At 35.2% G+C, this 13136-nt stretch overlaps 1 protein-coding gene across 4 annotated transcripts in view; it reads right to left on the reverse strand.

Annotated features, from left to right (window-relative positions):
* Positions 1-8564: 8564 nt before the first annotated feature.
* Positions 8565-13136, reverse strand: part of Plscr1 (phospholipid scramblase 1) — a 30630-nt gene continuing 26058 nt past the window's right edge. For all 4 annotated transcript variants that reach the window (XM_004834400.4, XM_087186302.1, XM_004834401.4 and 1 more), the window contains 2 exons: positions 12414-12575; positions 8565-9530 (listed from right to left, as the gene is read on the reverse strand). In XM_004834400.4, coding sequence (XP_004834457.1) covers positions 9474-9530; positions 12414-12575 — 219 coding nt within the window. In that variant the 3' untranslated portion in view covers positions 8565-9473. The remainder of the gene's footprint in view (positions 9531-12413; positions 12576-13136) is intronic.

The following is a 13136-nucleotide window of genomic DNA, read 5'->3' on the forward strand; positions in this document are numbered from 1 at the left end:
CAATAAAATTGGAGATCAGTAACATGAGAAACTGCAAAACTCCCACAAACACCTGGAAATTGAATAACACCCTTCTGAACAACCAATGGGTCACAGAGAAAATTAAAGAAGAAATTAGACAGTTTCTACAAGTAAATGATAATGCCAGTACAACATATAGGAATCTATGGGACACAATGAAAGCAGTTCTACATGGGAAATTCATAGCAGTGAATGCCCATATTGGGAAAACAGAGAGAACTCAGATAAATAACCTAACACAAAACCTCAAACTCCTAGAAAAAGAAGAGAATAATAAACCAAAAGCTCACACAAGAGAGGAAATTATAAAGATCAGAGCAGAAATCAATGCAATGGAGACTAAGAGAATGATACAAAAAAATTAATGAATCAAAGAGTTGGTTGTTCTTTTTTTGATACCAGGGATTGAACTCGGGTCCCTGGACTTGCGCAGTAGGTGATGAAACCACTGAGCCAAATTCCCAGCCTGAGAGTTGATTTTTTGAAAGAATAAATAAAATCAATAAAACTTTAGCCAACCTTATCAAAAAAGGAAAGAAAAGGCTCAAATCCATGCAATTAAGAATGAAAAAGGGGACGTCACAACAGAACCAGCAGAAATTCAGAGGATTATCAATACCTACTTCGAGAAACTGTACTCTAATAAAATGGAAAACACAGAAGAAATGGACAGATTCCTAGATACATATGAATTGCCAAAGTTAAATGAAGAAGATATAGAAATTCTAAACACCCCGAAAATGTAATAAAATATTTACCAACAAAGAAAAGCCCAGGTCCTGATGGCTTCACAGCTGAATTCTACAAGATATTTAAAGAAGAACTAATGCCATTACTCTTTAAACTCATCAAGGAAATTGAAAGAGAGGCAAGGCTTCCAAACTCATTCCTGGAAGCAAGTGTTACTTTGATTCCAAAACCAGGGAAAGACCGAACCCAAAAAGAGAACTACAGACCAATCTCCCTAATGAACATAGATGCAAAAATCCCCAACAAGATACTGATAAACAGAATATAGAGTGTCATCAAGAAGATCATACACCCTGACCAAGATTGGTTTTTTCCCAGGGATGCAAAGATGGTTCAACATTCGTAAATCAATAAATGTAATACACCATATTAACAGAGTCAAGGACAAAAGCCATATGATCATCTCAATAGATGCAGAAAAGGCATTTGACAAAATCCAGCACCCATTCATGATAAAAATGCTACTGAAAATTGAAATAGAATGTCTTTATCTCAACCTGATTAAGGCTATCTATGAAAAACCAACAGCCAATATCATACTAAATGGTCAAAAACTGAAAACTTTCATGCTAAAATCAAGAACAAGACAAGGATGCTCACTATCACCACTCTTGTTCAATATAGTTCTGGAAACATTAGCCACAGGAATTAGAAAAGAGAAAGAAATAAAAGGAATAAAGATAGGAAAGGAAGAAGTGAAACTGTCATTATTTGCTAATGATATGATACTTTACATAGAAGGCCCAAAAAACTCAGCCAAAAGACATCTAGACTTAATTGACAGATTCAATAGAGTAGCTGGATATAAGGTCAACATTCAAAAAACAATAGCCTTCTTATACGCAAATAGCAGACTCACTGAGAGAGAAATTAGGGAAATAATTCCTTTTACAATAGCATCCAAAAAAATGAAATATCGAGGAATCAATCTAACAAAGGAAGCAAAAGACCTCTACACTGAAAACTACAACACCCTGAAAAAGGAGATTGAGGAGGATATAAGAAAATGGAAAGACATTCCTTGTTCCTGGGTAGGAAGGATCAACATAGTGAAAACGGCCATACTTCCAAAACTGCTATATAGATTTAATGCAATGCTGATTGAAATTCCAACAACATAATTCACAGAACTAGACAAAGCAATCCAAAACTTCATTTGGAACCAGAAGAGGCCTAGAATAGCAAAAGCAATTCTGGGCAACAGAGACATGGCTGGGGGTATCACAATACCCAACTTGAAGCTATACTTCAAAGCTACTGTGATTAAAAACAGCATGGTACTGGGAAAGAAACAGAGCTGAGGATCAATGGAATAGATTAGAAGATGCAGAAACAACTTCAGACATACTCAGCCACCTCATCTTTGACAAAGGAACCAACCACCATCATTGGAAGAAAGATAGCCTATTTAATAAATGGTATTGGAAAAAGTGGATTTCAACCTGCCAAAGATTAAAACTAGACCCATACCTATCACCATACACTAAACTGAGATAGAAGTGGATTAAAGATCTAAATATTAAGACAGAAACACTAAACTTGCTGGAAGATAAGTTAGATAGAACTCCTGAAGATATTGGCATAGGAAAAGACTTTATGAACAAAACCTCAGTAGCTCACGAACTAGCAGAAAGAACAACTGGGATTTCATCTTATTAAAAAGCTTCTGCACTGCAAGAGAAACCACCAACAGAGCTAACAGACAACCTACATTGTCAGAAAAAAATTTTAGCAGCTGTAACTCAGACAAAGGGCTACTATCTAGAATATATAAAGAACTGAAAAAAATCTGACCTTCCAAATTCAAAGACCCAATTCAAAAATGGGCATCTGAAATGAACAGATATTTCTCAGACAAAGAAGTAAAAGTAGCAAAGAAACATGTGAAAAAATGTTCAACATCACTGGTCATTCGAGAGATGTGGATGAAAACAAAACTGAGATTCCACCTCACCTCAGAAAGAGTGGCTCCTATCAAGAGATCAACCAATAACAGATGCTGGCGGGTGTGTGGAGAAAAAGGAACCCTTCTCCATTGTTGGTGGGAGTGCAGACTGGTGCAACCACAATGGAAATCAGTGTGGAGATACCTCAAAGAACTAGGGCTGGAGGTCCCATTTGACCCAGCTATTCCCCTACTGGGTATCTTCCCCAAAGAATTAAAAGAATCATACCATAGCAATATATATGTACCCATGTTTATAGCGGCACGGATTGTAATAGCTAAAACTTGGAAACAGCCCAAATGCCCATCAACTGGAAACTGGATAAAGAAGATGTGGTATTTTTTATAAAATGGAGTACTACTCAGCCATAAAGAATGAGAAAGAAGTCATTTATAGCTAAATGGATGCGTATTGAGGCCATACTCTTAAGTGAAATAAATAAGACACACATGTAAATACCGAATAGTTTCTCTAGTTTGCGAAACTGAGAGTGTAAATAAGGATTGAACGGACTAACAACTAACAATTGATACTTTGAAATAGGAAAAGGTACAAAGAGGTAGGGGTGGTGGGAGAAGATGGGGAAAGGGAAGAATGGAAAGGAAAAATTATGAGAAAAGAAAAAAAATGGAAATGAAATATGTAAATAGGGAAGCGTGGAGGGGTGAAGGGCGCACAGGTAATGGGGGAAAAATAAGAAACAAGTTACATCATGTACAGGTACAAGCACCCAATGATAAATGTAAACATATTGTATACCTAAAATGTACTAATAAAAGAATTTAAGCAAAAAAAAAAAAATCTAAGCACAGCTTTGAGGTTGCAGCATGGCTTCTCTATACTGATTATAGTAAAAATACGTGAAGAGAGAAACAAATCAAAGCTGGGATTTATAAGCAAAAAGGAGGCAACACTTTAGAGTTGGAATATTTGCAGCATGAAAAAAATGTGAAATTGTATAATTTAAAAGAACACTAAGTCAAAAGAATGTTTAATAAAATTAGTATGAATAGAAGGAAGCAGATGCCATTCACAAAGACATTGTGACCTAAATAGTCATTTCAGAGAGCTCTGTGGCTTTCACTTCCATAACAGGCCCAGAGTGCCAAGTCTTTTAGGGTAAAACATTTTCAAGAAAAAGGCCCACAATGCCTATGGTAACATGGAGCTTTTTGCCTAGCAGTACTCCCTGGCTGCCCCATCTCTGGTTTATGTGGGCTCATGTGAGACTTGGGCTTTTCCTCCTAAAGGTATAGCCATAAACTATGCTAACTCCACAGGTGTGCACAGTCCATAGCTGTGGAGTTATGGCTAATACTTCTATTTAGATTTTTAAGGGGGCTTGGCAAACCTCAGGGCCCAGGAAGTCAACTGCAACTGGGAATGGATCACCCAGACTCCCAATTGTGAAAATGCTGAGGATCTAGGGAGTTGGGACTACCACAGAGAAATACATCCCTGAGATATGGGCTACTTCTAAGATTTCCAGTGTAGAGCCACTAGCATGGATCTCTCAGTAGGGACAACCACAGGAAAAAAAATGGAAATCTGTGTGAATGGTAATATGGCCTACTCCCAGGAAATTGTGTGTACAGGTTTGCCTGGATCCTTGGAGGCCCATCGCCTGCTCATGTGTCCAACAGACAGGATATGAAGCCAAAGAAGATTATTCTCAAATCTCAATATTTAATGTTTGCTTTGCTGGAATTTGGACTAATGTATAACCTGTTACTCCCTCTATTGTTTCTTATTTCTCCCTTTTAAAATAGAAATGCATATCTTCTCTTATGACTGTATGTTTGAAACACTTAACTGGTATGATTTCACAGGGTTACATTTGGAGGGGAAATTATCACAGCACGAATCATACCTCAAGTCTTATCATATCTAATTTAGATGATATGTAGATGAGACTTTGCACTTAGATTTTAAAGTTGATGCTGGAGTGAGTTGAGATGTTCATAACTATAGGGATGCAATTAATATATTTTCTATGTGAGAAAGACATAAATTTTGAGAAGCCTGGGCAACTTGCTACAATATAAATAACTGTGCCCTATATTTACATATTGAAATCTAAAATCCATTACCAAATTATGAAGAGGTAGAAGCTCATGAATGGAATTAGTGCTTTCGTAAGTATCCCAGGGAACTAATTAGACCCCTTTAGACTTCTATCCTCTCTACCATGGGATGATAGAGTACCAATCATGATAGTGGAGACTAGGACATCATCAGACACTGAACTTATCAGTGCCTTGATTTTAGACTTCAGGGCTCAAATTGTAAGAACTAGTTTTCTGTTCTTTTTAAATTACTAGTTTAAGGAAATTTTTATAGATGTAGAAACTGAAACAATTGGTACACAGTAGACTAAGAATGAATTTACTTTATATAGTCACCTAAGAGAGACGTTCTCTGGGTTATTTCTAGCTGGTGACAGTCTACTGACAATACTTGATTAAAATTGAAATATATTGTAGCAACACATTCTCAAAGAAACTTCTAATGCCAAAAGAAAGAGATCATTATTTGCTTTCTGTCCCTGTGAGACAGAAGAAATTCAGTGTCCTAATGCTAGAAAACTAGAATCCAGTCAGAAACAAATTTCCATTTTTAGGCAAGTTGGCTTAACTTTAAGCATGTTTTCTAAATCTAGACAGGTTCCAAAGTAGGTAGAATTTTAAGCTACAGTTTAGCACTACTAAGACATTTATGACCATATAAACATTAAAAGTAGATTGAAAATTAACCTTAATCTGTATTGGAGAGGAGGTAACTTCAGAGCTTTCTGGCCAGTGAGCTCTGTGGATGACTATCCTATGGCTCTCTCTGAATAAAACTTGAGATTGAATTCAAGCCCCATATTATTTAGTCTAATTTCATGGTCCAGATTTTTGCTGCCCTTCTTCTGTGCCTTGTTGCAATTTGAACATAGAAGGCTAAAAACAGAAAATCACTGTTACTGTACCCAGATGTATTCCAAACTTCTGTAAGATTAGAATGAACTCCCAGTTTGCCGGTTTGATTTCCTTATCCCTAAGGGAGAATCAGTCCTCATTTAAGAGTTGAGAAGGAATTTTATATACCATGCAAAATCACAGTACAGAAATCTAAGGTTGCCAAATTTTCTACTTTGTTGTGAGCCACTTCCCTGAATTTGGGAACCACCAATCATTTTCCATCCACGGTTGTTGTTTTTTCCTACTATGATTCTACTGAAGGAAATGGCTCATGTCCATTGGCCTGGATTAGATCACAAACTTCACGACAATCTTGCAAGTTTTGTGCTATTCTCAACTGGAACTATTACTACCAACAAATGAGGAAATTAAAGTACATATAAGGGTAGGACCTGAAAGAGACAAGGTCAAGTACAAGAATGTACTCCTAGGAAAGTCAAGCAGTCAGGTCATCGTGTGCAGGGCAAGGACAGTAGTTGAGTAGGATGTTGAGACAATATCTGTGGATCCTTTCAGCACTTTGGAGCATCAGAAATACTTAACTGTGCCCTGAAGCATTTTCAATCATATTTTCCCAATTTATGATAAGATTTATTAATTTTGTTTGTTATTTTTGTTTTTGTGGGCACATCCAGTTAAAACCTTAATATCTTGGTGTCAGTTATTTTTCTTGTTGCTGAGAAAAAAATATCCAATACCCAGTTAAAGGAGGAAAGGTTTATTTAGCTCACAGTTTGAAGGCGTTTTAGTCCACAATCAGCTGGCTCCAAGGCAGGCTGGCATGCAGACAAGCATTGCAAAGGTGAAAGAGTTCATGGTGGTCAGCAGGTAGCAAAACAAACAAGGGACTACCACAGTTCTTTCTATTCCTTATATCTTATCCAGGCTACTTAGGGCAGGTAACACTCACACCCTTCATTCTAGTGCCCTTGAGTCTAGCAGTGCACCAATTTCACACTCCAAATCCAGCCATCTCTAAAAAAGCCCTGCCTATGCCTGCATGAGGCTTTGGGGGGACATCTAGACACAAGCCATAACACTTGGTTGCAGAGAGCAGCTAACTAACTGGATGCCAGAAACCAGAAAATGATTTTCTGGCCAATTTAACTTCTTGTGTGTGTGTGTTTTTTTCTTTCCTCTGCCAACCTTGTCTCCATTTCCACTAATCCTTCCCCCATATCATAGCCTCTTCTCAGAGGTTCTAATGACAAGCACTAGCTTCTTGGTACTCTATGTCTCTTTGCTCCTTGTTTGTACCCTTAACTATAGATAACCTGCACTTAACTTCTTCCTCAAAGGTTAAAAAATGGTTCAGATAAGCATGGTGGTATACTTTGTATTCAAATCTCTCTTGCTAAGCTGAAGAAGGAGAGAAGGAAAGGTATAGATCTGTGACAACTTTACTTTGTTTAACAGAGTTCCACAATTCTATGTAGAGGAGAGAGAAGAAATGAAAAGTAATACAACAAACAAGCTGTTTTCACAAAATATGGCAAATATATAAATTTTTTTATAGCAAAAGATACATGGGCATTAATTTCACTCAAAATATTTCCTGTAGTTCCAAACACACTTAGCTTTTAATTTGTGCCACTTTTTTGAAGCAGATCTGGAAGTCTTTTTTTATATCTTTGTGAAGACTGACCAAAAATGCTGATGTTGATTGCCATCAAACTGAAAGACAAGCTCTGAAAACATTACGGTGTGTCCTCATCCAATCTATTTACATCTTGCCCCATGAATCACCTGGCTCTTCTCCAAAGCCAAGCACCACAAAAAAAGTAAATATTTTGAGTTGATTCAGGACATTGAGGCACCCGCAACAATGCAACTTGACACAGAACAGGACTTCCAGAACTGATTCAGAAAACGGGAAGACTGATGGAATAAATGTGTTCTAATCAAGAGGAAGTATTCTGATAAGGATTAGTGACAATGTGTCTTTTACTGTAATATTTTTTAAACTTAATCATTCACCATATTTTTTAGCCACACCTTGTGGTTATCACAGAGATGTCCTTGCTTTAAGTGTTTGGGGTTGGTTTTGCCACCTAACAGCCATCTTGGAAAGCCTCTCCTTCTGTAGCTGGCATCAGAATGACCTGGGATCCAGTTATTTATGAGGCTGTGCTTTACTTGGCATGCTGCCTATATAAGCTAGAGGCCAGTGCCATGGTTCCATTACATCTTTACAATTAGGCATCTGGGAAGTTGTTCAGGCTGTTGAGAGGTCACTGCACTGCCAGAGTTCTCAATTTCCTTTTGGAGACACTGGGGTTGTAGAATGCTGCTGGCATTCACAGGTTTTGTGTGGAGAGCAGCCCTCGGTGCAGTTTTGCTGAGGATGAAAGGGCATCTCCCATGGTTTATTTCCTAAACTTATTTCGCCTTAGAATGAGGGAGAATATGGACTGTCCATCTCCTTTCTCATTCCCATCTTCCCTACAAAACAGATTATAAATTTCTTTAATTTCTGACACAGAGAAATCCCAGTCTCTTGCACTGGTAGGGATTTTACTTGAAGGCATCTTATGCCTGCAGTCTTGCTAAAGGTGGTATTGAATGGAAAGAGTAGTAAAATGGTCCTCATTTAACTGAATCAGGGTTCAGAGGTCCACAAAATTGACCACATTTTGATTGCAAAGCAAATGTGCAAATAATATATCAATAAGCTTTTATTTCAGATATTTGCTTATTGCTATAACCTGATTAACAAATGTTGAAATTCATAGTCTGAACAAATATATTTCTTTGACACAAAACTGACATCTGAGAATTTCATCATTACCATGTTCTAGGATTATTAGAATACAGGAGCTAAATATTTCATGTGTAAATAAAAACTTCAAAGATTATATCAATAATATGGTCTTAGAGAAAATGAGTCATTTTAAAATTTATTAGTACATGTTTGCAGCACATATGATTACATTTATCATGGGGAGTTGGTACGTGTACACAATACATCTTTAAAAAACAATCTCCTGCCTGTCTCCTCCATCCCTGCTTGGTTCCCTTCACATTTTCAAAGCCTCTATTTTCATCATCACTTTTTCCCTTCAATCTTTTCCACCTCTTTTCCCTCCATTCCCTCCCCCTCCCTCCAGCTCTTGCCTACATCATCCATTTGAAAACAATCTCCCTACTTCAAGAGAAAATGAGTCTTCAAAGTGTTTCTTTGACAGTGAATCATGTCTTTGTTCACTGAAAATTGCTTAAAATAAGGTATTTATTGTTTTTCTTTAGGAAAATTATACTTGCAGTTGTAGATTAGTTAATAGGAATATTTAAATGTACTGTGATTTTTCTAAAGAGAAAAACACGTTTTACTTTTCCTTAATAATATCCATATTGAATCATATTAGACAATAATAGCAAGGACATAGAAATTGGTTTTGTGCAACTTTTTGAATAGATACTATTGTTTAATATAACATTTTATCTTTTGCATGAAATAAATTTTAACCAATAAAATCAGTCATTTACTTTTTTATTAAAGTTTAATAAACATTTGATTGTGATGTAAAATAAAAAAATAAGACAGTGATCTCCTATACCCTTTATCCCAGATTCACAGTGAATATTTAAAAATGTATAAATATATAATATTTATATGACAGATACAGAAAGCAGACTGTAATTGGAAAGTGAAATCATACAACTAGATCAATAGATATCACACCCTAAGTCTTACAGATAACAGTGATACCAATACAGAAAAAAAAAATTTTACTTTTAGAGCCTCACTCAACATGCACACTTCAGATTTTCTAAGGACACTTTCATGAATCCACTACCATACTCCTGATTTTTGTTGCTGGTTGTCAGTACTTTCAAAAAACATGAAGTCCTGGATAAAAACAAAAGTACAGAAATACGTTTTAACATTAAAATAGAGAACAATTCTCAGATGCAGAAAGGAAAGAACAGATGACACAAAGTTACACACACAAAATAAATATAATATGTAAATCTGGGAAAAGTTTATATCTATGTAAGCTCTGCTTTGCCTTTTCATTTTAATAAATTAAATTCTAAAATTCTTTAATTTTATGAATTTAATCAATTACCTGGCAATTTCTCTAATAACACTTTTTGATATACCTTGAAATCTTTCTCTTTCATTCTTTTTTCCTCAAATTTTTGTGGTCCCTCTCTAGTCATACAACTTCTTTAGTGACAGGAGTTCCATGTACAGCTTTGGGTTATTTTTCAGGATAATGACACCCAGAGAACTTTTTGGTTCAGGATCATCCCTTCTTTTACAAACCTATCAACTGTATCCTTGTGTGTTTCACTTTATCACTATGCAACTAGACTCTGTCTTCCCTCTGTGACATCAGGAAAATCCTATGGATTTTATTTCTTTCACATTTATTATGTTATCATATCTCTTCAACAATAATAATTTAATGCCTTTTGCCAATCACTTGGATTATACTATTGTAATTAAACCTTTCTCCAATATATTTCCCACATTCTCACCAGATTTAGCTTACTAAAATTTGGATTTACACTTATTTTATTTTACCTAGTTTTAAATCAACCAATTAAATGTTTTTCAATGAGTTAATGTGTCTAAAAAACATGTATAATATTTAAACATTCTTTAAAAATTTTTACCTTAACTGACACATGAAAATTATATGCATTTATGCATTGCCATGTGATGTTTTCATACATACACACATTGTGCAATGTTTGAATCAGTTTAAACCTATTTATTACCTCAAATATTTATCTTTTCTTTAAGGTAAATTTGTGGGTAAATACGTATAAACTTTTTTCTGGTTTTTTAATAATGCACACTACATTATCAGTATATACAGTTACTCCACTGTGCAATAGCACATCAGAACCCAGTTTTCCCCACTATTTATTTTGTATAATTGTATTCATTTATATATTTCTCCTCTAACTGTATCTTTATTCTTTAAAGAAGACCATAACCATAGCCTCTTTTTCTTTCACCTGCATTTTTCATCGATCTATACATTCCAGATGGCTTTCTTCCCTTAAGCATACAGTATCTTTTACATACCTAGACTTTGTTCAAACAGTTTCCTAATGTTTATGGTTAAATTTACTCTTTAGGTAAAAATAATACTTACCAAAGGTCCAATTTTAACCTACAATTCTGGATATATTTAAACTTATAGACAGCATTAACCATACACCAATTTAAAATAATAGCATAAAAACCCAGTTTCTTTTCATGCAGCTTCAGTTATTATTAATGTAACCAACCTTACTTCTATTACTTCTTTCACTAGATCCCGCTGCCTTCATCCTCATTATTTACAAGTAAATCCCTAAAATCATCATATAGTGAAACACCTCAGTATGTGTCTCTAATATAGATTCTCTTTTTTTTTATAATATGATCAGTATACCATTAATCATTCCTTTATCTCATTAAACAGCCAAAATTCAAATTTCTCTGAATGTCATAAATATCTTTGCAAATACCCTTGTTTGACTGGTATATAAACATGATTTATGAACTGTGGTATCTCTTAAGACTTTCATTTTATCTTTGCTTTTTATTTTCTTTGCCACTTAGTGAAGGAACAAGGGTGGGTCCTTATTTCCTGTGTACTCTTACTTTTTCTGACTATATACACAAATCAATATTTAACATATTTCTCTAGTGTTTCAGACCTTGGCTGAACAATGTAAGCAATCATCTATGATTTCTGCATGGATTTAAGGTTGGGTCCCCAAAGTAGAGATTCTGATGTAATTGATTTGCGTGCAAAGCAGACAGGGAAAGCATGAAGAGTTCTGCAGGTATTTCTATTGTGCAGCTAATGTCAAAGACCACTGCTGTTCCTATTCTCAAATGTTGCTGAATAATACCAGCTCAGGTGACATACAAATTTCCAGTTGAGTTTCCGGCTTAGTTAAACTGGGGAATGGGTTGGTACTCAGGGTTTTATTTTTCTTATTAGTGCATCTTAATTATAAAAACTTGTAGGTTTCATTTTGGTATATTTGCACACTCATAAAACATTCTTTGGTCATTTTTTGTTTCACTATCTCTTCTATCTCTTGTCCCTTTCCTTCTCCCTCTCCCATTTCCTTCCTTTTCTGCAAGTCTCCCTTCTGTTTTGTTATCTCTATCACCCATACTTCTTTCCCTCTCCCTACTCCTATATTCTTCATGAGAGGAAATATGTGATATTTGACATTCTGAGTCTACCCTATTTCACTTAATATTATGGTCTCCAACGTTTTTTCCATTTTTCTGCAAATTATATGATTTTGTTCTTCTTTGGTACTTGGAATTTTAAGAGTGTAGAATCCCTGCTCTCTTTTACTATTTCCTATAAACTGATAGACCCAAAGGCTTGATAGATGTATTACAGTTTTAATCCTACACTAGATGATTTAATAGTAGAACAAAATTTCCTTCTTTCACTGACATTTTTTCCACTTACACTCAGATTCGACATCTTACCCAAAGCACTAATTCTGTGTTTTAAAATAAATATTCCAAGATAAACATGATATATAAAGTCCTTTTCCTGTGAAAATAAATATTCTTCAGAGAGAAACTGGTCACCTGTATATCTAATGTCAGAATCAAATGGAATTTCAGAATTAGGATCAAAAGGGAATGTTTCTAGAAAATCTATGAAGAAGGTCATTTTGCAATACACAATCTGTTGAATCATTTCAGAATGGTAAGATAGACACAATATATAACCAATATAAGTAAGAAAGGACTTACAACGAGGAAACATGCACCAAGCATCACAGTTTTTATTTTCACATCCAGGTCTAAAGGAAACTGGATCCCGAAGTTGTCGGCATCTGTGAATGCCTCTCTTACAAGCCCAGACCACTGTTTGGAAATCTTGCCAACCACAGATTGTTCATCAAGAGATTTAATCTACATTCCAAAAATAATCATAAAGGTTTGTAGAAAACATACAGCAAAGCTACTTTCAAAGTTGATGTGAAACAAACATTGTATTCAATTATGCCCATATGTATCTATGACAAATAATCCTCTCTCTGTATATGTATATAGATCCAAAACTGCTTCATTGGATACATAAGTGATAGAAATTAGTTTTGCTGAGATATTTAACATTTTCTATTTTTCAGTGACAGTAATAAATTATTTGAATTGATTCAAAACAAAATTTAAGAAGAGGTAGAAATTACTTTCTGCTTAAAGAGCAGTACAGATAGTTTATACAGGTTACAGGTTTAAACATGGTGGAAGGCACATATCCACCCACTGAGGGAAGGGAAACAGGAAATCCTAACAGCCTGGAAAAGAAAATTGTCAGTATTGAGTGAAGGAAGTGACCAAGAAGGAACTATTGAAAGCAATTTTTTTTAACTTCTCTGAATCTATGATAGGAATACCATTCTCTACATGAAAAATTACTATGCATACCCTCATATAAAGTGTAGGTATGCATACATCTCTACATCACATGTA

The sequence above is a fragment of the Heterocephalus glaber genome, unplaced genomic scaffold (genome assembly GCF_053883595.1).
Source record: "Heterocephalus glaber isolate CG9 unplaced genomic scaffold, H.glaber_assembly_v1.0 deba00001504, whole genome shotgun sequence".
NCBI classification, from domain to species: Eukaryota; Metazoa; Chordata; class Mammalia; order Rodentia; family Bathyergidae; genus Heterocephalus; species Heterocephalus glaber.